Source organism: Indicator indicator, assembly GCF_027791375.1.
Source record: "Indicator indicator isolate 239-I01 chromosome W unlocalized genomic scaffold, UM_Iind_1.1 iindW_random_scaffold_283, whole genome shotgun sequence".
Taxonomy (NCBI): domain Eukaryota; kingdom Metazoa; phylum Chordata; class Aves; order Piciformes; family Indicatoridae; genus Indicator; species Indicator indicator.
Genome location: NW_026539111.1, coordinates 7,744 through 32,236, shown reverse-complemented (window position 1 = coordinate 32,236; position 24,493 = coordinate 7,744). Strand labels below are relative to the sequence as shown.

Below are 24,493 nucleotides of genomic sequence, written 5' to 3'. Positions count from 1 at the left end.
CCTGACCCACAACTGTTCCACAACTTCATTGTGTTAAACGAGGCTTCATCACACCACAAAAATAGACCTTCTCCAGCAACAGCTGCAGGTAAGCTCTCCTATAAATCTCCAGAGCACCTATTTAATACAGCTGCTCTAACATTGAGTTGTGCTTTGTCTTATCAACCACCCCTAGAGATTTGTAGATTCATAGAATGGGTTGGGTTGGAAGGGACCACAAAGCTCATTCAGTTCCAACCCCCTGCCATGGGCAGGAACACCTCCCACCAGGTGTCATCCAACCTGGCCTTGACCACCAGGAAGGAGACATCCACAACCTCCCTGGGCAACCTGTTCCAGTGTCTCACCACAAGATTTGTGCTTTTACAGTCCATAATGGTCATGAGGAACACAAGTCTGCCTGGGTACAAAACCTGAGACCTTCAAACTCCACCTCAAAAATTGTGTTCACTGGCATCTTGAATCCTACCACATGCATCAGTGTTAATGTTGTCATCATGTTCATTGTCTCCAAGGAGCATCACCCAGTGTATGATGTGTAAGTACAAATGCTGAATGTAGGAGAGCTCAGGTAATGCCCTTTTACTTAGGCTACAGAGAACAAGGCTGCAATTTCCATTGGTTGGAGTGAGTCCAGAGGCCACAAAGATGATCCAAGGGCTGCAGCACCTCTGCTATAAGGACAGGCTGAGGGATCTGAGGGTGTTCAGCCTGGAGAGGAGAAGGCTCCAGGGGGACCTCAGAGCTGCTTTCCAACAGCTGAAAGGATCCTACAGGAAGGCTGCAGAGAGACTTTTCATGAGGGTGTCTGGAGACAGGCCAAGGGGGAATGGTTTGAAGACAATTAGAAGTTCAGTGCCTAACTCCACTGATCCTCAGTTACTCAGTGATATGGATGAACCTTAAGTGACAACTATGCCTTAATAAAAGTCTGCTGTCATTTTGAGAGCCTGCACCAAAAAATGGATAGTGACAAGAACCAACTTTTGTACTTTTGCTCCTAGGAACAACCTGTACAACACAAATGCTGAATTTGATTGGGGAGACTTTCGAAGCCTCAGAGAGGAAGTAAAAGAGGCATCCCAAAACCTCCTGCTCTTCTTTTTCCAGTTCCAGTATCCTGGTACCTACGTGCTACAGCTGAGCAGCAACCAGCACAAAAAAAAAAAAAAATGGTTTGTATCAAGGAATCTTCTCTTTGCATTGCCAGTGTCCCTCCTAGCAAAGCATTTCATGTTCCATGGGAATGTTTGGAAACAGAGGTGTTCTAAAAAGTAATAGTGAGCATCTTTTCATTTGTGTACATCACCCTGCACAGGTGAGTACAGCACTAAGCACAGGAGTTTGCATGCATGGGTGCTACACAGAATCATGGAATTGTTTGGGTTGCAAATGGCCTCTAAGATCCTCCAGTCCAACCTTCAACCCAACACCACCATGGCCCAAAGTGCCATGGCCACAGGTTTCTTGAACACCTCCAAGGATGGTAACTCCACCACCTCCCTGGATGGCCTTTTCCAGTCCCTGATCACTCTTGCAGCAAAGAGATTTTTCTTCATCTCCAACCTAACCTGTCTCTGGCACAATTTCAGGCCATTTCCTCTCCTTTTATCACCTGATACCAAGGAGAAGAGACCAACTCCCACCTCACTGCAACCTCCTTTCAGGGAGCTGTAGAGAGCAATGAGGTCTCCCCTCAGCCTCCTCTTCTCCAGACTGAACCACTACCAGGTCCCTCAGTTGATCCTCCTCAGCCCTCTTCTCCTGACCCTTCCCCAGCTTTGTTGCCCTTCTCTGGACCTGCTCCAGCAACTCAGTGTCCTTCTTTTAGTGATGGGCCCAAAACTAAACCAAATAATCCAGGTGTGGCCTCACCAGTACCCAGTACCAGGGCATGATCCCTGCTCCTGCTGGCCACACCATTGCTGATCCAGGCATATTTAAGTGCAAAATGGTAGAGCTGCTGAAAAGCTTTGACTTAAGGTAGCAGACAAACTAGCCCTTGATGTTTAAATCAGCACAGGTGTTCAGATCAGCCTTTCTATTGTTTATGCTCATCTCATGAAGTACATTAGGGTCATGCCACCTGGAGGACAGTGTTATGAAGAGGGGCCCTTCTTCCCCACCACCCCCAGATATGCTGTACAGATGGGCATTGCCCAGAAGGAAGACCTCCTGCTGAAACCTGACTGGACAGCAATCGCTGGAGTAAGCACAGGACTTCTATTGCTTATTGCCTCTGTGGGATTGACAGTAAGTAACAGTTGCTTAGACCCTCGGCTTCTTTGCCTACCAAGTGATGATGCATCCTGCTTTGTGGAGTGAATAATGCGTGAATCACATCAACAGAACTCGGCAAAATAAGGAAAGGGACTTACCTGTTTAATCTGGCTGTGCTTTGCAGCTTCTTTGTCAGAGGCTTAGCTGGTCACAGAGAGGCACTCCCTGCCCTCCATTTCGAAGGCAGCAGCTGAAGTATAACCTGGACAGCTACTCCTCCAACGTGTCAGCAGTCTTTTCCATCCAAAAGCATCACCCCTCGCTGCAAAACAAAGGTAGTGTGGTTGTTGACTCTTGCAGTACTGATGGGACAGGTCAGATAACAAAAAGGCTGAACAATAGTGGAGCTTCCTGCTTACTGGCAGATAATGGAGCCAGAATCCCACCTTTAGCTGCTAAGGGCAGTGATTTGCATGCAAAAAAATCCTAATCAATGAATGTCCCTGTTGCAGCCTGCTTTCTGAAGAGGGGAGATGCCTGGGAGCCTGAAGACCAGATAGACCTTGAGTCGTTTAATACCAAGGTGTTCTTTGAACTTCTGCTCAAACAGTCACTATCTGTCACAACCAAACTGGACCATTTCAAAGAAGAGGTAAGTGCTGGTTTGAGGGTACTCATATTTATGCTGAAAGGGCCTAAAAGATGTCATTTCACTTGTTACCCTTGTTTCATTCCCCTTGGGCTCTTAAGTATATGTTTTATTTCTATTTTCCTCTTTTTAGAACACAAAACAGGTAACTCATAGTGCTAAGCATCTTCTTCCTAACTTGTAGTATAGTGGGGGGGGGGGGGGGGGGAAATAATTGAGCTTAAGGCAGAACATTTTGTTTTTCTTGTGGTTCTGCACTGAGCTGATATCCTTTTGGGGAAGTGATTTCATTTTCCAGCTTCAGTTTTCATCTGTAAACTGAAAATAATATGGATTTCCTAGTCAAACACTTGAGAGCTGCAGATTAAATTGAAGATAAATATAAATGACTACACAGCGACAGAGACATGGAGCCATTTTGTTGTTTGGATTTGAGAATAATTTCTCCACTGAAATCCATGGGGTAGCATTTCACAGCCCTGATGTTGAACCCACCTGTGATAGTCAGCTAACTTCATTCCAGTATCTGAAGATGCCTACAAGAAAGTTGGGGAGGGACTTTTTACAAGGGCTTGCAGTGATAGAATAAGGGGGAATAGATTGAAGCTTGGGGAGGGAAGATTGAGACTGAAGATTAGGAAGAAATTCTTCCCAGTGAGGGTGGGGAGACACTGGCACAGGTTGCCCAGGGAGGTTGTGGATGTCTCCTCCCTGGAGGTGTTCAAGGCCAGGCTGGATGAGGCCTTGAGCAAACTGAGCTGGTGGGAGGTGTCCCTGCCCATGGCAGGATGATCTTTAAGGTCCCTTCCAACCATGGTTTAAAGGACAGCAGAGGGAACTGGCATTACAGCAAGCAGTTAACAGATGAGTAGCATAGAGAACAGATCATACCCTGAGACAAGCTAGCCCCAATGTGTTTTATGCTGAGAACTCAGACACCAGCATGCCCAGATCACCTCTTGCCCTCCTAACACAACATTCTTCTACTTTATTTTCTTATTTTGTTGCTACCTCAGGTCAAAACTATATACCACAAGATTACAAGTGAAATATCTTCACTGAAAAACCTTTGGATAAAGGCACTTAGTAACCCAGAAGAGAAGAAGGTCTATGAAAGCACAATGAAAGAGGCTTACTAAAAGCAAAACAGCAGGTAGAGCTCAGGAAAAACAAACTGAATTCTTAATACTCTTGTCATAATTTTAGTCATGGCCATGTAAAAACCTCAGTTTTTGAGTTGCAGTCCTTTAATCTTTCATAGTCTGCAAAACAATTCCTATTGGATGTAGCCAACAGGTTACACTGGCTCCTTCAGTTTGCTGCTACTGCTTTGTGCTAACACAGCAAGTTCTCTGTTTTTGTCTTTTGATCTATCTGCATCTCATCCATCTTCATCTACATCCCTGCATCCCCTCCCTTCTTCTGGCAGCTCTCTGCCTCTGTAGCATAAGCTCCAGCTCTGCAAACAACATCAATTTGTCTATTTGAGCATATCATAGAATGGCTTAAGTTAGAAGGGACCTCAGAAATCATCTTCCCCCCAATGTTGCAATTTCTTTCCCCACATTAAAATTGTGCATTGTTTACACTGCTACAAAGGGTCTAAGAATGAAACAATTTAATGTCTTGAGCACAGAAATATACTCATTGTCTCCTCTGGAAAAACGTGTGCTGGGCAGCAAGGAGTTGCAAAAGCTAAATGCTCCTTAAAGACTTACTACATGACTTGTTAAAAGGATATTCTAAGTTACCAGGTTCCTCAGATTTGGATACTTAGCCCTTATGGTCTAAGTGAAATATTGCTAAAGGAAGAACCATTCTCCAAGGAAGAAATAAATCTCATTGCCCATTTTTTTTTTTTTTTTTTTGAGGTGAACCTTTGAGAAGGTAATAAGACAAACTGTGAGGCCTGGGCTGGTTGATCTGGAAAATCTCTCACACCTGGAAAAATTACTTGGCTTCAATGTATTAAAGACAAAAATCTGCATAAAAAGGAGAGCCATGAAAAGTGTATTCAAAGAGGCTATAAAAGTCTTTTTAAATTAACACTGATCTGCTTTCTCCAATTCTGTGCTTATTGCTTAACACCTGAAGAACAACCTCTTGCTCCATAGAAAATTTGAGGAACCACTAAATGACACTTTCCTTGTGAACAAAAGAGAGCATTTCCACCATGAGAAGGGCAGCTTTGGCTGGAGGACACGGTAAGAACCCTTGGACAGGAGATATCATTAAGTCTTGTGTTAAGACAGCAACAACTGACCCATGTCAGGAGGTTGATGCAAAGCAAGTCATGACAGCTCTTCATCATAGGAGTATAATGGAGCAAAACTATAAGTAGGTAGATTCAGATTGGATGTTAGGAAGAAATTCTTCCCCATGAGGGTGGTGAGACACTGGCACAGGTTGCCCAGGGAGGTGGTGGAAGCCTCATCCCTGGAGGTTTTTAAGGCCAGGCTGGATGTGGCTGTGAGCAAACTGCTCTAGTGTGAGGTGTCCCTGCCCATGGCAGGGGGGTTTGGAAGCAGATGATCCTTGGGGTCCTTTCCAACCCTGACAATTCTATGATTCTGTAAAGTGAGGCAATCTCTGCAGCCTTCTACACCCAGGGATGTTGTATAAAGGACAGATTCAATGTTAGGAGATGTCACAAAGGCCAATTGCTTCTCTGTAAGCTCCCATCCCTTTCTCAGTAACAGAAAAGCTAAGTTCCAGTGGAATTTGTCTTTTTGGTTTGCTCTTGGGAAGCAAATATCCATATGCTTCCCAAGCATATGGATATTACCTGAACAGTGGCACAGCTACTGTCTGATTAAGAATTCCTTTCCAATCTTTTTTAGCTTTGAAGAGGAAACCTCTGCTTCCTTGTCCCTTTCAGAACTTGAGGATAAAGTGGATGTGTTAACTGAAGAGTTGGTGCAGATCATAGAGGATAAACATCAGTTTTTAAACAGTAAAGACAATGAAGAGTTGCTTTCTTACTACCTTGAGATAACTAGTTGGGAGAAAGACTGTCTGGTGAAACAAATCAATGCATTAGAAGAGAAAATAGCCCTGGGCAAAGATTTGTAATGGCACTCAGATGAAGACTTGGTAGTCTGGTTCTCACTTGGTCCTCTGCATTTGTCCTGAGGCCTTCAGCTAAAATAAATCTTTCTTTGTCAAAACTAGAGTGATTTTTTCCCCCATTCATACTAAAGGCTTCTTACATTGAATGAAAGCAATTTAAATAATAATAAAGATAATTTGAAAGCCTTTAGACTATGTGACATTTCTGCCTATATCCAAGTAAAGTAAAACCAAACATTGCTGCAAACCCCAGAGATCGCATTAACCCCCAGAGATCTCAATGCCCTCTCAAGACAGGACTCTGGGGAAAGGGAAGCAAAAATATTACCACTCCTTGGATCCAGTGAGGATGTCACAGGAATAGTCCAAGTTCTTGGTGACCAGTGTCCATTCCAAGAGGGTTTTCTGTGGTAGATGCACCATGCAGACCCCAGCAGCTGTGGCCCTTTTATACCCTTTTGGTGAAGGGGTATAAAAGAGTACCAAATCTGTCACACCTTGAGACAAGAGTCATAAAGGCTATCAGCTCTGTCCTGCCACATGCATTGTTTTGGGACAACAGAGGATTGGCCTATGTTGTAAGTTAAGGGAAAAATCAAGAGTTAATTGGTATAACTACAGAAGTCCTCCAAAAGCTAGAGGGTCCCAGGATATTGTAATCTGTTATTCTATTCCATTTTCCTGTATTTAAGGGAGTGTACAGCCGCAAGTCTCTATGCTTTCTGGTCAGGACAGGCACACTCTTATCTTATGGTTTGTGGGGGAAAGCTTCTCTCTTGGTCTTGGCCAGGAGGAAATTCCCAGCTATGCAGCTGGGCTTGGTGAAGCTTGCAGTGGGCATGGGGCAGGGGGTGTTCAGTTTGGCTGCTCCTGGGCCTGCTCCAGCTGAATGGGGTGGTGGTTTCTGGAAGGCTCTGGCCTGGTAGACTCAAATGTATTCACAGAATATTAGGGGCTGGAAGGGATCTTGAAAGTATCCAGCCCAACCCCCCCTGCCAGAGCAGGGTCACCTAGAGCAGGTCACACAAGAACACATCCAGGCAGGTTTTGAGTATCTCCAGAGAAGGAGACTCCACAACCCCCCTGGGAAATTCCTTTTACTGGAATGCCTTTTGTATAAATTTGTAAATAGAATTTCCATTTAACCTTCCAATCCAGCATGGAGCATTTTTATTTGACTCCTTGGAAGGGGTGAAACTTTTCTGTCCTTTTGCCCTGGGCAGCTCGTGGCTCAAAAGTAGGACAGACTACCACAAGTCCTTCCCTACTGAAAGGCAGTCTCACTCTTTCTGGAATTCTGGACTTAGCTTCAAGACAGCTTGTGTCCAGTTGTGCAGAGCTACAGAAGGTTCCTATGGGCCACAGCATCACCAGCTTGCTGCTAGATATCCTTAGAGATAACAGCTCCACCCTCCTACAAGAGGATGGGAGAGCTACACCACCATGTGCTCCCCTCTCTTGCCCATGAGGCTGTGAGCTATAGCCAAGAAGGAAAAAGCCCTGCCAGAGCCCCAAGACAGTCTTCCACAGCTGCATACTAAAGCTTTACTCAAGGTGGAGCAGAGCTGATTCTTCTTGTGATGTGTTGATGTTTTGCTCACAAAACAGCTACTCCTGCCGACATTGTCAGAAGAAAGCAGACCATTGTTCAAAGCAGCTTGGAGGATGTCTTTTATCCTTCTTGGCTTGCTCATGCTGTCATCAAAAAGCTTTTACACACCCTTCAGAGCACTGAGAGCAGATCAGATGGCTTTAAAAAACCATGAGCAGATTTATTGATATATGCATTTCCTTTTTGACTTGCAAGTAAAACCTCACATTTTAAATGTTTTATTGATGTGAATATAAGATTGAAAATTTCAAAGGTCACATAATAATCCCCCCAAAAGGAAGACATAGGGATTAGACAGGAAGTGCTTTCTGCTTTTAATTCAACTTTCTAGTGACAGCCTTCACCTCATACCACAGAGCTCAATGCTTCAACAGGTGCAGCCACAGATCTACCGCTTGGTGTTGACCCAGTGGTACCTATCAACATGCAGTCCTGTGAAAGCAGCTGTTGACCTGTAGAGTTTGTAAGCCCTGTGCCAGGCATAGCATGAGCCATCAGTCAGATAGGTCTTCCTATGAAGATACCGAGACCAGGGTTGTACGGGTGCCTTGCAGTAGTCTCTGAACTAAACAGCAAGAAATGAGTGTTATAAGCGGTTCGTGAAACCTGGGACGAGATTACACCTGGCCCACCAGGCTATAAAAAACCTGGGACACTACCAGTTTATGTCTACTGCATTCTTTCCTGAGGCAACCTACAGGGCAGATTCTAGCTCTTACTGCAAACCTCATACCACTATATGCTTACCTGGTAGACACTGTTAGGATTGCTGACAATACGGATAGCTTTTGGCTCCTTGCTGGAGCTCTCCTCATCTGAAGGGATACCAGAATGGTAGTCTAGAGATGCTCTGTCAACAGCATAGCTGATCTGCTGAAGAAGCTCTGGGTTCTCCTCTCCTTCAAAGCGTGCAACTGTGAAGGGCCAGTTCTTCTCACCGTATCTGAACGGGATGGAATACAACAGAACAGAACCCTTTCAGTTGGAAAGGGCCTTCAGACCATTGAGTCCAACCATCATCTAACTCTGCCAAGGCTGGTGATGAACCATGGCCCTCAGAATCACATCTGTGTGTCTTTTAAGTACCGTCAGGAAAGGCAATTCAACCGTCTCCCTGGAGAGCCTTTTGAGAGTTTAACATACACACAATGAAAAGGTTTCTCCTGCTCTAAACCTCCCCTGGAACAACTTTAGACTGCTTTCTCTCTTCCTATCACTTCTTACAAGGGAGAAGAGACTGACACCCACCTTCTTTCAACCTCCTTTCAGGGAGCTGTAGAGAGCAACAAAGTCACCACTCCTCAGCCTCCTTTTCTCCAGACTAACCAACCCAATTTAGTGTCATCTGCAGACTGACTGAGGGGGCCTCAATCCCCTCATCTGGATCATTGATAAAGGTGTTAAAGAGAACTGGCCCCAGCACAAAGAACAAAGGGAACACAAAGCTGCCAACCAGAGTTAACTCCATCCCCCATCACTCTTTGGGTTCTTAACCAAGCAAAGCTTCCATCCATCCAAGCCACAAACAGCCAGCTTCTCCAGGAGGATGTTGTGGGAACCAGTCAAAGGCTTTACCAAAGTCCAGGTAAACAACACCTACAGCCTTTCCTTCATCCACTAAGCAGGTCACCTTGTCATAAAAGGAGATCAGGTTCATCAAGCAAGACCTGCCCTTCATAAAACCATACTGGTCTGGGTGCCCTGCATGTGCTGTATAATGGCACTCAAGATGATCTGCTTCAAGATCTTCCCCAGCACTGATGTACAATGCAAGCCTGTACTAGCAGTAATCTAGCTGACATTGTAAGTACACCCTCAGACACCAAGAGCCTGGCCATAGGGTTAGAGCTCATCTGCTTTGCACAGGGCACTTAAAATGTGTTAGCCACAGCTGCTCCACTCACCTGCAACACACCTCAAATGGATCAACCCACAGTGTCATCTCTTTTGGCAGACCAAGCTTATCAAAGTCCACATTACTCTCCACACAAGCTTGCTCCAGCAGTAGATCTCTTGTCTGATGTTTGTTTATTCTTATGCATCTACACAAGAACAAGGTGCAGATGGGTTTTAACATTTCACTGCAGCTTTGCAGGTCCTGCTCCTGCACTCAAGTTCATTTAGCCTGCTGATGCAAGTTCCCACCTCAACCAGCAAGTTAGCTTAGCCAGCTAATTTACAAACCCAAAGCAGGTCTTGTTTGTTTTTCACAAACCTCAGTAACTCACTTCAGGAATTATCAAGAGAATTAAAAGCAGTTGCAACAACTCCACAAGTTAAAGCCGACTTGAATTTTGCAAGTCAGGAAATCAGATGGTTACACAAGACAACTTGTCTTTAACATTCCACCTCAGCCACATAGCTCCACAGTCATACCCTGTGAAACCAATTTCAGAATGGGTGACACTTCTGTCCTCATGCTTAAGGGACAACTGAGTGGTTCTCTTGCAGTTTTTTTTGTCACACATTTCCAATTTAAGGGCTTCAGACACTGGAAGTACTCAGTGCATCTTGAACATTAGGCAAAGGCTCCATTCCCCATCCCTTGCTACTAAAGGTCTCTTACCTGAAAGCTTGTCCTCTGGAAGGATTGTCCAAGTACCAGTGATTCTTGTACTTTTCAAACAATATTGTTGTCAGCTTAGCTGCAAATTTCTCCACTTTCTGCTTGCTCAGCTTGTCTTCCCTTTTCACTAGCCTTGTGATGAAGAAAACTGTGGCAGCAATTTCATCCTTCATTTTAAATGGAAGTGCAGCAGGTGCTTTAGCTGTTGGATAGTCATCAGTAGAGATGAGACACTACACTAGAGAGATTTAATAACATTAAGGCACTCCCAGGCTCCAAGAATAGATGCTGCAAAACCAGCATGAGCTGGGACAGAGAGAGCCCAGAGTTGCCAAACAACTGATACATTAAGCTCTGGGTAACAAAATTAATTTAATGCATTACTAGAAGCCACTCACACTAAGCAGTGAAGAGTCTAAAATACAGAACTCATTAATAGCTGTAACTTGCATATTACACTCAACAATTAGCAACTCCTACAATTAGAGAAGCTTTTCTTATTCAAGGAAGACAACATTACCTTCTAAGGCCAGAGCACTTGAAAAATCTGATATGAGCTTTACAGACACAATCAAAGAGCCCACCAAAAATCAGAAACAAACCTACAAGAACCTGCAACAATCATACAGAGGGAAAAGATAGAAAAAACCCCACAAATTCACTCTTCCTTTAGTGCAGTTTGCTTAGGGTTTATATAGAAGAGGAAATCAGGTGGGTTTGAGGAAGGGAATAACAGTCAGGTGTGCCCTGTGAGGCTAACTCTTGTGCTGCTTTCCAGGCTAATTGAAATCTCCTTGGGTTTATTCCAGTATCAGCTCCTTCTTTGAAGGCCTAATTGAGTCAGTACTGTGTTGGGTTGTGTACATCAGTTGGACACTCTCTAGTCTATTCCTGTCCCTCTTGAACTGGAGATGCCAGAACTGGACACAATACTCTAGATGTGTTCTCACCAGGGCAGAGTAGAGGAGGAGGGGAAACTTTCCTTGCCCTGCTGGCCACATTCTTCTTAATGCACCCCAGAAGCTTTAAGGAATAAGTAATAAATAAATTTTTAAAAAATAAGAAAAGATGTCTTCTCTTTCTTTTTCTCACATATCCAAATACTAGCAGGTCCAGAGGAGGAGACAAAAATGATCAGGGGGCTGGAACACCTCTGCTACAAGGACAGGCTGAGGGAGCTGGGATTGTTCAGTCTGGAGAAGAGAAGGCTCCAGGGAGACCTTAGAGCTGCCCTCCAGTATCTGAAGGGGGCTACAAGAAGGCTCTGGGCAACCTCTAGTGGAGGATGTCCCTGCTGACTGCAGGGGGGTTGGACTGGATGACCTTCGGAGGTCCCTTCCAACCCAACCCATTCTATGATTCTATGAAATGGAGCCCTTCCAATAACAACTCCAATGAAAGAGAAATCCAAGTCTGAGCTAAACAATGAGTCTTCAGACAAAGCATTCAGCAGTGCCAGGAGCTGAGCTTTAATCCAGTACCCAGTGTTGTAACCACAAGAGCATCCTTAGCATGTGCTCTGCACTTGGCTGCAGGGATTCTGCTCCATGCACAAGCCCTGAGTCATTCCTTCCCTGTCACATACAGCACAAGAGGGCACTGGTAGCCTGCTCAGTGCTTCCGGAATCATGATGTAGGACAACAGGAAACCATTGCTATGCATTGCTGGGGAGAAGTTCCACATAACTTTTTTTAGGAGTTGCTTAGCCTCTTTCTACGCAGCCTTGGAAGATTTTTTTTTTTACTCACTGCTGGCTGGCTGCATCCAAAATTAGCTCTGAGCAACAGTTGAGCATTCTTCAAAAGGCAAACTGAAGTTTTGTGCCTGAGGCCTGACTTTTATTCTGGAGATTAAACTTGCTTTAAAAATGTCAGGCACTGGATGGGTCATTTTCTGGGCTGAATGGATTCCCTTGTAAACACCAAAGATCATGTCTGTAACTCCATCAGTTTCATCATATTATAGTCTAATAAAGGATATGACTTCTTCTAAACGCGCCAGGGGAGGTTTAGGCTGGAGGTGAGGAGAAAGTTCTTCACAGAGAGAGTGGTTGGCCATTGGAATGGGCTGCCCAGGGAGGTGGTGGAGTCACCATCCCTGGAGGTGTTCAAGAGGGGATTGGACGTGGCACTTGGTGCCATGGTTTAGATAGTCATGAGGTTTAGGGTGACAGGTTGGACTCGATGATCTTTGAGGTCTCTTCCAGCCTTCTTGATTCTATGATTCTATGATTCTATGATTCTATAAACTTTCTTTTGCTTTTATTCTTCAACTATCAAAGCTAAAATAGCATCCCCCCGGCAGGACTCCATCATGGGGAGTCCATCCCCAGCCCTGGAGTCCATAATTTGACCATAGTTTCTGTGTGGGATCTGGCACAGTTCAGCCTCAGGAATTTATCCATTTACTATTTTTTCCTTAATAAAGGCCAAGCTGGTTTGAATGAGTGGAAACAGCATTTGATGGGACTTTGAATTGTTTCCTGCCTTCTTACATCCTCCAACTTGTCCAGGCAGGCCCTGTGAGTCAGGAAATTCTGTGACAAGACTGAAGTGACTGAATTCCACACAGGATGACTGAAGAGAAGTTCTGAATCCCTACACCATCTTCTTTTGTTGAGTTGGTTGTTCCCATAGTTAACAGACAACGTGCAAACCAGCAGTAAACAAACTCTCCACCTGAGAAACCAGATCACAGCACTGCAATCAGTCATGAAATAAGGTGCAGCTTCTTGGAAATTAGGAAGCAAAAGCCAGGCCAAACTGCACACATTTTTAACAAACAGAGGGGGAGAAAATCAGCAAAGATCCTGGCATTTCATCCAACTGACTCTAATTATTAAGGGCTGTCACTGAGACAGAAGGTTCTGAGAACTTTTGAAATTTAGAGGGTTTAATGTCAGGCAGGAGTTCAAAATTATTTCTGTCAGTGGCACAGAAACCAAGAAGAGCAAAGAGAATTTCTGGCTTTCCATTCCAGTGACAAGAAATCTCTCTTAATTAGGTAGATTCATTGCACTCTAATTCTTGATAAAGCTCTAAGTTATCTTCAACTTGCAGAAAATGTAGCCCTGGATGTCTGTTTGGATAATAAGCAGCTAAGAAACTAAATGTCAAAACTCAAAGCTGAACAGCCCATCCCAATGTGAGGTCTGTTAAGTAACAGGCAACAAATTGTGCTCCCATTCATTCCCAGTTGCATCCAGACAGAAGCATCCTAGCAGAGTTTGCAAACCCCATGATGAAGAGCCAAGGGTTGTGACTGACAGGATGCATGAGATGAATGAGTAACCATTTGTGCCTTTCTTGCAGGCTGTTGTTGGGTTTTAATCCCTGTTACAGAATCACAGAATCAATTATCAGGGTTGGAAGGGACCTCAAGGCTCATCCAGTTCCAACCCCCCTGCCATCACATTAGATCAGGTTGCTCACAGCCACATCCAGCCTGGCCTTAAAAACTTCCAGGGATGAAGCTTCCACCACCTCCCTGAGCAACCTGTTCCAGTGTCTCACCACCTCCATGGGGAAGAACTTTTTCCTAACATTCAATCTGAATCTACCCACTTCTATTTTTGCTCCTTTCCCCCCAGTCCTATCACTACCTGACATCTTAAAAAGTCCCTCCCCAGCTTTCTTGTAGCCCCCTTCAGCTACTGGAAGGCCACAATAAAGTCTCCTCAGAGCCTTCTCTTCTCCAGACTGAACAACTTTCTCAGTCTGTCTGCATAGGAGAGGAAGAGATAAAAAACCCCAAACCACTAAAAACCTGAGTAAACTAAGGGCTACTTTGCTCTCGAAAACCTATCTGGCCAGATATATTACCTAGATATCAGTTCCTTAAGCAGCCTAAGACCCGTGGATATCTTTACCTTAGTGCAGCCTTGAACCTGAGAGCCGGCAGCCCTTGCCCGTATGGCGAGCCTTTCCCGAAGGTCTGGCCCAGGCACGGTACGAACTCCCTTCGCCAGCGATGAGTTGCACTTCTGCCCGTCGACCGCTGCTAATCGACACCTCCTTCCCGGGACTCGCAGTATCACCGGAACAGCCTGAAGGTCTCCCAGGGTCCCTGTTCGGGCGCCATTTGTTGTCGAACGCGGGGGAGACGGGCAGAAATCAATCTGATTTGCTGGTGAAACGCGAGGGAAGACGAGCGGCAATCAATGTGATTGATAAGCAAGCGTCAACTTTATTGTTCAAATACACAGCTTATATAAGATCTCAGCAAAAATATGCACAGATGTCATTATTCTATTGGTACAGCTAAGGTTAATATGCACAAGTGTCATAAGATAATTGGTTTCAGGTTAAGAACTACACTAAAATATCCAGCCTACTTGCAGTTAGGTCTACGTGCTATTTCACAAACTTCTTTCTAACTAGTTCCTTGTTTTGTAACCTTGCAAGACAGCTGCAAACATAGTGACCTTGCAGCTTAAGCATATCTACAAACTGTGAAGAAACAACAAGATGGAGTGCGGCATACACATTTTGCTAAATTAATTGTTCAATAGACTCGTATCCCTGTGAACTGATTTAAGACATTCTCCAACAAAAGGAAACCTACAGGCTGGGGTGGCACAGCTCTCGCCATTTTAAAGCGGCCAGCGCCATCTTGGTGAGGCCGGCGCCATTTTGGTGAGGCCGGCGCCATCTTGATGTGGCTGGTGCCATTTTGGCGCTAGGAGGTTCCCTTCCTGTGTTAGCCCCTGTGGCAGTTTGGGCTGGGTGCCCCCTGCCACTGCTGCATGAGATACACCTCTGGTGTCCCAGGTACCCACCCACTTGGGGTGGACACAGGAAATGACATATTTCTGCCCATAAATCCTGCGCCCTATAAAGCCATCGGCAGAGTCATCCTCATGCTCTTTCTTCCCTCTTCGCTCCCATGGGAGATGTCCTCACTTATCGGGTAATGCCGGGGGGGTATCTCAGGCCTCTTAGGCCTGACTAGGCCTAATGCCAGGAGGAGAATGGAGGGGGGGGCAGTCTCAGACCTGGCCAGCCTGAGACTTCCCTAGCAGTGGGAGGGGGGGGGAAGGAAGAGCCCTGAGGGATTGGGTAGACCCTCAGGTGGGAGGAAGGGAGGATTGGGAAGCTTTTGGGAATTCTGTGAGGGGGTTCTGTATGCTTTAGGATGTTCTTTTCCACTATGCCTTGTAGTTTGTAATTTTTTTCTGTAGCTTCACCAATTTGCTTTTCCATTTAAACTTTTCCATCACTCTCCAATCCGTTTGCGTGCGTCATTCCTTTGTCCCTTTCGGGGCAAGAGATGTTCTGGCTGGCCTCAAACCAGCACAGCCCCCAATGCTTTTCTTTGCCTCTGTGCGGCTTGTAAAGCAACATTTTTCCACATGCTTAGATATGGCTGTAACTGGTGAAAGGAAAGAGCTCGCCCAGAATTGCAAGCTCCATTTAGTCTCTCTCCTCAAAAGAGAGCAAATTGAAAAAGAAATTTGGTGCTAGGAGATTCCCTTCATGTGTTAGCCGCAATGCTTTTCTTTGTGCGGCTTGTAAAGCAACCTTTTTCCACATGCTTAGACATGGCTGTAACTGGTGACAGGAAAGAGCTAGGCCAGAATTGCAAGCTCCATTTAGTCTCTCTCCTCAAAAGAGAGCAAATGGAAAAAGAAATTTGGTGCTAGGAGGTTCCCTTCATGTGTTAGCCCCCAATGCTTTCATTTGTCTCTGTGCGGCTTGTAAAGCAGCTTTTTTCCACCTGCTTAGACATGGCTGTAACTGGTGAAAGGAAAGAGCTAGGCCAGAATTGCAAGCTCCATTTAGTCTCTCTCCTCAAAATACACTAATTGGCAAAAGAAATTTGGTGCTAGGATGTTCCCTTGATGTGTTAGCCCCCATGCTTTTCTTTGTCTCTGTGCGGCTTGTAAAGCAGCTTTTTTCCACCTGCTTAGACATGGCTGTAACTGGTGACAGGAAAGAGCAAGGCCAGAATTGCAAGCTCCATTTAGTCTCTCTCCTCAAAATACACTAATTGGCAAAAGAAATTTGGTGCTAGGATGTTCCCTTGATGTGTTAGCCCCAATGCTTTTATTCGTCTCTGTGCGGCTTGTAAAGCAACTTTTTTCCACATGCTTAGACATGGCTGCAACTGGTGACAGAAAAGAGCCAGCCCAGAATTGCAAGCTCCATTTAATCTCTCTCCTGATAAGAGAGCAAATGGAAAAATGTGTTGGCAAGAGGCCTTTGAGAATGATTGATTCAGGCACTAACGCATGAAGGGAACCTCCTCGCACCAAATTTCTTTTGCCATTTCCTCTCTTTTGAGGAGAGAGACTAAATGGAGCTTGCAATTCTGGCCTAGCTCTTTCCTGTCACCAGTCACAGCCATGTCTAAGCAGGTGGAAAAAAGCTGCTTTACAAGCCGCACAGAGACGAACAGAAAGCATTGGGGGCTAACAGATGAAGGGAACCTCCTAGTACCGAATTTCTTTTTCCATTTGCTCTGTTTTGAGGAGAGAGACTAAATGCAGCTTGCAATTCTGGTCTAGCTCTTTCCTGTCACCAGTCATAGCCATGTCTAAGCATGTGGAAAAAAGTTGCTTTACAAGCCGCACAGAAACAAGTAAAAGCATTGGGGGCTAACACATGAAGGGAACCTCCAAGCACCAAATTTCTTTTTACATTTAGTCTGTTTTCAGCACAGAGACTAAATGCAGCTTGCAATTCTGGGCTAGCTCTTTCCTGTCACCAGTTACAGCCATGTCTAAGCATATGGAAAAAAGCTGCTTTACAACCCGCACAGAGGCAAAGAAAAGCCTTGGGGGCTAACACATGAAGGGGACCTCCTAGCACCAAATTTCTTTTCGTAGTTGTTCTCTTTTGATGAGAGAGACTAAATGGAGCTTGCAATTCTGGGCTAGCTCTTTCCTGTCACCAGTTACAGACATGTCTAAGCATGTGGAAAAGTGGTGCTTTACAAGCCACACAGAGACAAAGAAAAGCTTTGGGGGCTAACACATGAAGGGAACCTCCTAGCGCCATGATGGCACCAGCCGCATCAAAATGGCACCAGCCGCATCAAGATGGCGCCAGCCTCACGAAGATGGCGCCGGCCGCACCAAGATGGCGCCGGACTCACCAAAATGGCGCCGGCCTCACCAAGATGGCGCTGGTCGCTTTAAAATGGCGAGAGCTGTGCCACCCCAGCCTGTAGGTTTCCTTTTGTTGGAGAATGTCTTAAATCAGTTCACAGGGATACGAGTCTATTGAACAATTAATTTAGCAAAATGTGTATGCCGCACTCCATCTTGTTGTTTCTTCACAGTTTGTAGATATGCTTAAGCTGCAAGGTCACTATGTTTGCAGCTGTCTTGCAAGGTTACAAAACAAGGAACTAGTTAGAAAGAAGTTTGTGAAATAGCACGTAGACCTAACTGCAAGTAGGCTGGATATTTTAGTGTAGTTCTTAACCTGAAACCAATTATCTTATGACACTTGTGCATATTAACCTTAGCTGTACCAATAGAATAATGACATCTGTGCATATTTTTGCTGAGATCTTATATAAGCTGTGTATTTGAACAATAAAGTTGACGCTTGCTTATCAATCACATTGATTGCCGCTCGTCTTCCCTCGCGTTTCACCAGCAAATCAGATTGATTTCTGCCCGTCTCCCCCGCGTTCGACAACAAATGGCGCCCGAACAGGGACCCTGGGAGACCTTCAGGCTGTTCCGGTGATACTGCGAGTCCCGGGAAGGAGGTGTCGATTAGCAGCGGTCGACGGGCAGAAGTGCAACTCATCGCTGGCGAAGGGAGTTCGTACCGTGCCTGGGCCAGACCTTCGGGAAAGGCTCGCCATACGGGCAAGGGCTGCCGGCTCTCAGGTTCAAGGCTGCACTAAGGTAAAGATATCCACGGGTCTTAGGCTGCTTAAGGAACTGATATCTAGGTAATATATCTGGCCAGATAGGTTTTCGAGAGCAAAGTAGCCCTTAGTTTACTCAGGTTTTTAGTGGTTTGGGGTTTTTTATCTCTTCCTCTCCTATGCAGACAGACTGAGAAAGTTGTTCAGTCTGGAGAAGAGAAGGCTCTGAGGAGACTTTATTGTGGCCTTCCAGTAGCTGAAGGGGGCTACAAGAAAGCTGGGGAGGGACTTTTTAAGATGTCAGGTAGTGATAGGACTGGGGGGAAAGGAGCAAAAATAGAAGTGGGTAGATTCAGATTGAATGTTAGGAAAAAGTTCTTCCCCATGGAGGTGGTGAGACACTGGAACAGGTTGCTCAGGGAGGTGGTGGAAGCTTCATCCCTGGAAGTTTTTAAGGCCAGGCTGGATGTGGCTGTGAGCAACCTGATCTAATGTGATGGCAGGGGGGTTGGAACTGGATGAGCCTTGAGGTCCCTTCCAACCCTGATAATTGATTCTGTGATTCTGTAACAGGGATTAAAACCCAACAACAGCCTGCAAGAAAGGCACAAATGGTTACTCATTCATCTCATGCATCCTGTCAGTCACAACCCTTGGCTCTTCATCATGGGGTTTGCAAACTCTGCTAGGATGCTTCTGTCTGGATGCAACTGGGAATGAATGGGAGCACAATTTGTTGCCTGTTACTTAACAGACCTCACATTGGGATGGGCTGTTCAGCTTTGAGTTTTGACATTTAGTTTCTTAGCTGCTTATTATCCAAACAGACATCCAGGGCTACATTTTCTGCAAGTTGAAGATAACTTAGAGCTTTATCAAGAATTAGAGTGCAATGAATCTACCTAATTAAGAGAGATTTCTTGTCACTGGAATGGAAAGCCAGAAATTCTCTTTGCTCTTCTTGGTTTCTGTGCCACTGACAGAAATAATTTTGAACTCCTGCCTGACATTAAACCCTCTAAATTTCAAAAGTTCTCAGAACCTTCTGTCTCAGTGACAGCCCTTAATAATTAGAGTCAGTTGGATGAAATGCCAGGATCTTTGCTGATTTTCTCCCCCTCTGTTTGTTAAAAATGTGTGCAGTTTGGCCTGGCTTTTGCTTCCTAATTTCCAAGAAGCTGCACCTTATTTCATGACTGATTGCAGTGCTGTGATCTGGTTTCTCAGGTGGAGAGTTTGTTTACTGCTGGTTTGCACGTTGTCTGTTAACTATGGGAACAACCAACTCAACAAAAGAAGATGGTGTAGGGATTCAGAACTTCTCTTCAGTCATCCTGTGTGGAATTCAGTCACTTCAGTCTTGTCACAGAATTTCCTGACTCACAGGGCCTGCCTGGACAAGTTGGAGGATGTAAGAAGGCAGGAAACAATTCAAAGTCCCATCAAATGCTGTTTCCACTCATTCAAACCAGCTTGGCCTTTATTAAGGAAAAAATAGTAAATGGATAAATTCCTGAGGCTGAACTGTGCCAGATCCCACACAGAAACTATGGTCAAATTATGGACTCCAGGGCTGGGGATGGACTCCCCATGATGGAGTCCTGCCGGGGGGATGCTATTTTAGCTTTGATAGTTGAAGAATAAAAGCAAAAGAAAGTTTATAGAATCATAGAATCATAGAATCATAGAATCAAGAAGGCTGGAAGAGACCTCAAAGATCATCGAGTCCAACCTGTCACCCTAAACCTCATGACTATCTAAACCATGGCACCAAGTGCCACGTCCAATCCCCTCTTGAACACCTCCAGGGATGGTGACTCCACCACCTCCCTGGGCAGCCCATTCCAATGGCCAACCACTCTCTCTGTGAAGAACTTTCTCCTCACCTCCAGCCTAAACCTCCCCTGGCGCGTTTAGAAGAAGTCATATCCTTTATTAGACTATAATATGATGAAACTGATGGAGTTACAGACATGATCTTTGGTGTTTACAAGGGAATCCATTCAGCCCAGAAAATGACCCATCCAGTGCCTGACATTTTTAAAGCAAGTTTAATCTCCAGAATAAAAGTCAGGCCTCAGGCACAAAACTTCAGTTTGCCTTTTGAAGAATGCTCAACTGTTGCTCAGAGCTAATTTTGGATGCAGCCAGCCAGCAGTGAGTAAAAAAAAAAATCTTCCAAGGCTGCGTAGAAAGAGGCTAAGCAACTCCTAAAAAAAGTTATGTGGAACTTCTCCCCAGCAATGCATAGCAATGGTTTCCTGTTGTCCTACATCATGATTCCGGAAGCACTGAGCAGGCTACCAGTGCCCTCTTGTGCTGTATGTGACAGGGAAGGAATGACTCAGGGCTTGTGCATGGAGCAGAATCCCTGCAGCCAAGTGCAGAGCACATGCTAAGGATGCTCTTGTGGTTACAACACTGGGTACTGGATTAAAGCTCAGCTCCTGGCACTGCTGAATGCTTTGTCTGAAGACTCATTGTTTAGCTCAGACTTGGATTTCTCTTTCATTGGAGTTGTTATTGGAAGGGCTCCATTTCATAGAATCATAGAATGGGTTGGGTTGGAAGGGACCTCCGAAGGTCATCCAGTCCAACCCCCCTGCAGTCAGCAGGGACATCCTCCACTAGAGGTTGCCCAGAGCCTTCTTGTAGCCCCCTTCAGATACTGGAGGGCAGCTCTAAGGTCTCCCTGGAGCCTTCTCTTCTCCAGACTGAACAATCCCAGCTCCCTCAGCCTGTCCTTGTAGCAGAGGTGTTCCAGCCCCCTGATCATTTTTGTCTCCTCCTCTGGACCTGCTAGTATTTGGATATGTGAGAAAAAGAAAGAGAAGACATCTTTTCTTATTTTTTAAAAATTTATTTATTACTTATTCCTTAAAGCTTCTGGGGTGCATTAAGAAGAATGTGGCCAGCAGGGCAAGGAAAGTTTCCCCTCCTCCTCTACTCTGCCCTGGTGAGAACACATCTAGAGTATTGTGTCCAGTTCTGGCATCTCCAGTTCAAGAGGGACAGGAATAGACTAGAGAGTGTCCAACTGATGTACACAACCCAACACAGTACTGACTCAATTAGGCCTTCAAAGAAGGAGCTGATACTGGAATAAACCCAAGGAGATTTCAATTAGCCTGGAAAGCAGCACAAGAGTTAGCCTCACAGGGCACACCTGACTGTTATTCCCTTCCTCAAACCCACCTGATTTCCTCTTCTATATAAACCCTAAGCAAACTGCACTAAAGGAAGAGTGAATTTGTGGGGTTTTTTCTATCTTTTCCCTCTGTATGATTGTTGCAGGTTCTTGTAGGTTTGTTTCTGATTTTTGGTGGGCTCTTTGATTGTGTCTGTAAAGCTCATATCAGATTTTTCAAGTGCTCTGGCCTTAGAAGGTAATGTTGTCTTCCTTGAATAAGAAAAGCTTCTCTAATTGTAGGAGTTGCTAATTGTTGAGTGTAATATGCAAGTTACAGCTATTAATGAGTTCTGTATTTTAGACTCTTCACTGCTTAGTGTGAGTGGCTTCTAGTAATGCATTAAATTAATTTTGTTACCCAGAGCTTAATGTATCAGTTGTTTGGCAACTCTGGGCTCTCTCTGTCCCAGCTCATGCTGGTTTTGCAGCATCTATTCTTGGAGCCTGGGAGTGCCTTAATGTTATTAAATCTCTCTAGTGTAGTGTCTCATCTCTACTGATGACTATCCAACAGCTAAAGCACCTGCTGCACTTCCATTTAAAATGAAGGATGAAATTGCTGCCACAGTTTTCTTCATCACAAGGATAGTGAAAAGGGAAGACAAGCTGAGCAAGCAGAAAGTGGAGAAATTTGCAGCTAAGCTGACAACAATATTGTTTGAAAAGTACAAGAATCACTGGTACTTGGACAATCCTTCCAGAGGACAAGCTTTCAGGTAAGAGACCTTTAGTAGCAAGGGATGGGGAATGGAGCCTTTGCCTAATGTTCAAGATGCACTGAGTACTTCCAGTGTCTGAAGCCCTTAAATTGGAAATGTGTGACAAAAAAAACTGCAAGAGAACCACTCAGTTGTCCCTTAAGCATGAGGACAGAAGTGTCACCCATTCTGAAATTGGTTTCACAGGGTATGACTGTGGAGCTATGTGGCTGAGGTGGAATGTTAAAGACAAGTTGTCTTGTGTAACCATCTGATTTCCTGACTTGCAAAATTCAAGTCGGCTTTAACTTGTGGAGTTGTTGCAACTGCTTTTAATTCTCTTGATAATTCCTGAAGTGAGTTACTGAGGTTTGTGAAAAACAAACAAGACCTGCTTTGGGTTTGTAAATTAGCTGGCTAAGCTAACTTGCTGGTTGAGGTGGGAACTTGCATCAGCAGGCTAAATGAACTTGAGTGCAGGAGCAGGACCTGCAAAGCTGCAGTGAAATGTTAAAACCCATCTGCACCTTGTTCTTGTGTAGATGCATAAGAATAAACAAACATCAGACAAGAGATCTACTGCTGGAGCAAGCTTGTGTGGAGAGTAATGTGGACTTTGATAAGCTTGGTCTGCCAAAAGAGATGACACTGTGGGTTGATCCATTTGAGGTGTGTTGCAGGTGAGTGGAGCAGCTGTGGCTAACACATTTTAAGTGCCCTGTGCAAAGCAGATGAGCTCTAACCCTATGGCCAGGCTCTTGGTGTCTGAGGGTGTACTTACAATGTCAGCTAGATTACTGCTAGTACAGGCTTGCATTGTACATCAGTGCTGGGGAAGATCTTGAAGCAGATCATCTTGAGTGCCATTATACAGCACATGCAGGGCACCCAGACCAGTATGGTTTTATGAAGGGCAGGTCTTGCTTGATGAACCTGATCTCCTTTTATGACAAGGTGACCTGCTTAGTGGATGAAGGAAAGGCTGTAGGTGTTGTTTACCTGGACTTTGGTAAAGCCTTTGACTGGTTCCCACAACATCCTCCTGGAGAAGCTGGCTGTTTGTGGCTTGGATGGATGGAAGCTTTGCTTGGTTAAGAACCCAAAGAGTGATGGGGGATGGAGTTAACTCTGGTTGGCAGCTTTGTGTTCCCTTTGTTCTTTGTGCTGGGGCCAGTTCTCTTTAACACCTTTATCAATGATCCAGATGAGGGGATTGAGGCCCCCTCAGTCAGTCTGCAGATGACACTAAATTGGGTTGGTTAGTCTGGAGAAAAGGAGGCTGAGGAGTGGTGACTTTGTTGCTCTCTACAGCTCCCTGAAAGGAGGTTGAAAGAAGGTGGGTGTCAGTCTCTTCTCCCTTGTAAGAAGTGATAGGAAGAGAGAAAGCAGTCTAAAGTTGTTCCAGGGGAGGTTTAGAGCAGGAGAAACCTTTTCATTGTGTGTATGTTAAACTCTCAAAAGGCTCTCCAGGGAGACGGTTGAATTGCCTTTCCTGACGGTACTTAAAAGACACACAGATGTGATTCTGAGGGCCATGGTTCATCACCAGCCTTGGCAGAGTTAGATGATGGTTGGACTCAATGGTCTGAAGGCCCTTTCCAACTGAAAGGGTTCTGTTCTGTTGTATTCCATCCCGTTCAGATACGGTGAGAAGAACTGGCCCTTCACAGTTGCACGCTTTGAAGGAGAGGAGAACCCAGAGCTTCTTCAGCAGATCAGCTATGCTGTTGACAGAGCATCTCTAGACTACCATTCTGGTATCCCTTCAGATGAGGAGAGCTCCAGCAAGGAGCCAAAAGCTATCCGTATTGTCAGCAATCCTAACAGTGTCTACCAGGTAAGCATATAGTGGTATGAGGTTTGCAGTAAGAGCTAGAATCTGCCCTGTAGGTTGCCTCAGGAAAGAATGCAGTAGACATAAACTGGTAGTGTCCCAGGTTTTTTATAGCCTGGTGGGCCAGGTGTAATCTCGTCCCAGGTTTCACGAACCGCTTATAACACTCATTTCTTGCTGTTTAGTTCAGAGACTACTGCAAGGCACCCGTACAACCCTGGTCTCGGTATCTTCATAGGAAGACCTATCTGACTGATGGCTCATGCTATGCCTGGCACAGGGCTTACAAACTCTACAGGTCAACAGCTGCTTTCACAGGACTGCATGTTGATAGGTACCACTGGGTCAACACCAAGCGGTAGATCTGTGGCTGCACCTGTTGAAGCATTGAGCTCTGTGGTATGAGGTGAAGGCTGTCACTAGAAAGTTGAATTAAAAGCAGAAAGCACTTCCTGTCTAATCCCTATGTCTTCCTTTTGGGGGGATTATTATGTGACCTTTGAAATTTTCAATCTTATATTCACATCAATAAAACATTTAAAATGTGAGGTTTTACTTGCAAGTCAAAAAGGAAATGCATATATCAATAAATCTGCTCATGGTTTTTTAAAGCCATCTGATCTGCTCTCAGTGCTCTGAAGGGTGTGTAAAAGCTTTTTGATGACAGCATGAGCAAGCCAAGAAGGATAAAAGACATCCTCCAAGCTGCTTTGAACAATGGTCTGCTTTCTTCTGACAATGTCGGCAGGAGTAGCTGTTTTGTGAGCAAAACATCAACACATCACAAGAAGAATCAGCTCTGCTCCACCTTGAGTAAAGCTTTAGTATGC

At 45.0% G+C, this 24,493-nt stretch overlaps 2 protein-coding genes across 2 annotated transcripts; one reads left to right on the top strand and one right to left on the bottom strand.

Annotated features, from left to right (window-relative positions):
* Positions 1-7,938: 7,938 nt before the first annotated feature.
* LOC128979927 (maternal B9.10 protein-like) lies at positions 7,939-10,289 on the bottom strand. Its single transcript, XM_054398320.1, has 4 exons — positions 10,117-10,289; positions 9,455-9,592; positions 8,298-8,493; positions 7,939-8,115 (listed from the first exon to the last, which is right to left on the bottom strand). Exons 1-4 carry the CDS (start codon positions 10,287-10,289, stop codon positions 7,939-7,941), a joined length of 684 nt encoding a protein of 227 aa, XP_054254295.1.
* An 11,385-nt stretch (positions 10,290-21,674) lies between these two features.
* LOC128979926 (maternal B9.10 protein-like) lies at positions 21,675-24,025 on the top strand. The gene is made up of 4 exons (XM_054398319.1): positions 21,675-21,847; positions 22,372-22,509; positions 23,471-23,666; positions 23,849-24,025. The coding sequence occupies exons 1-4, from the start codon at positions 21,675-21,677 to the stop codon at positions 24,023-24,025; spliced, it is 684 nt and encodes a 227-aa protein (XP_054254294.1).
* The last annotated feature ends 468 nt before the right edge of the window (positions 24,026-24,493 follow it).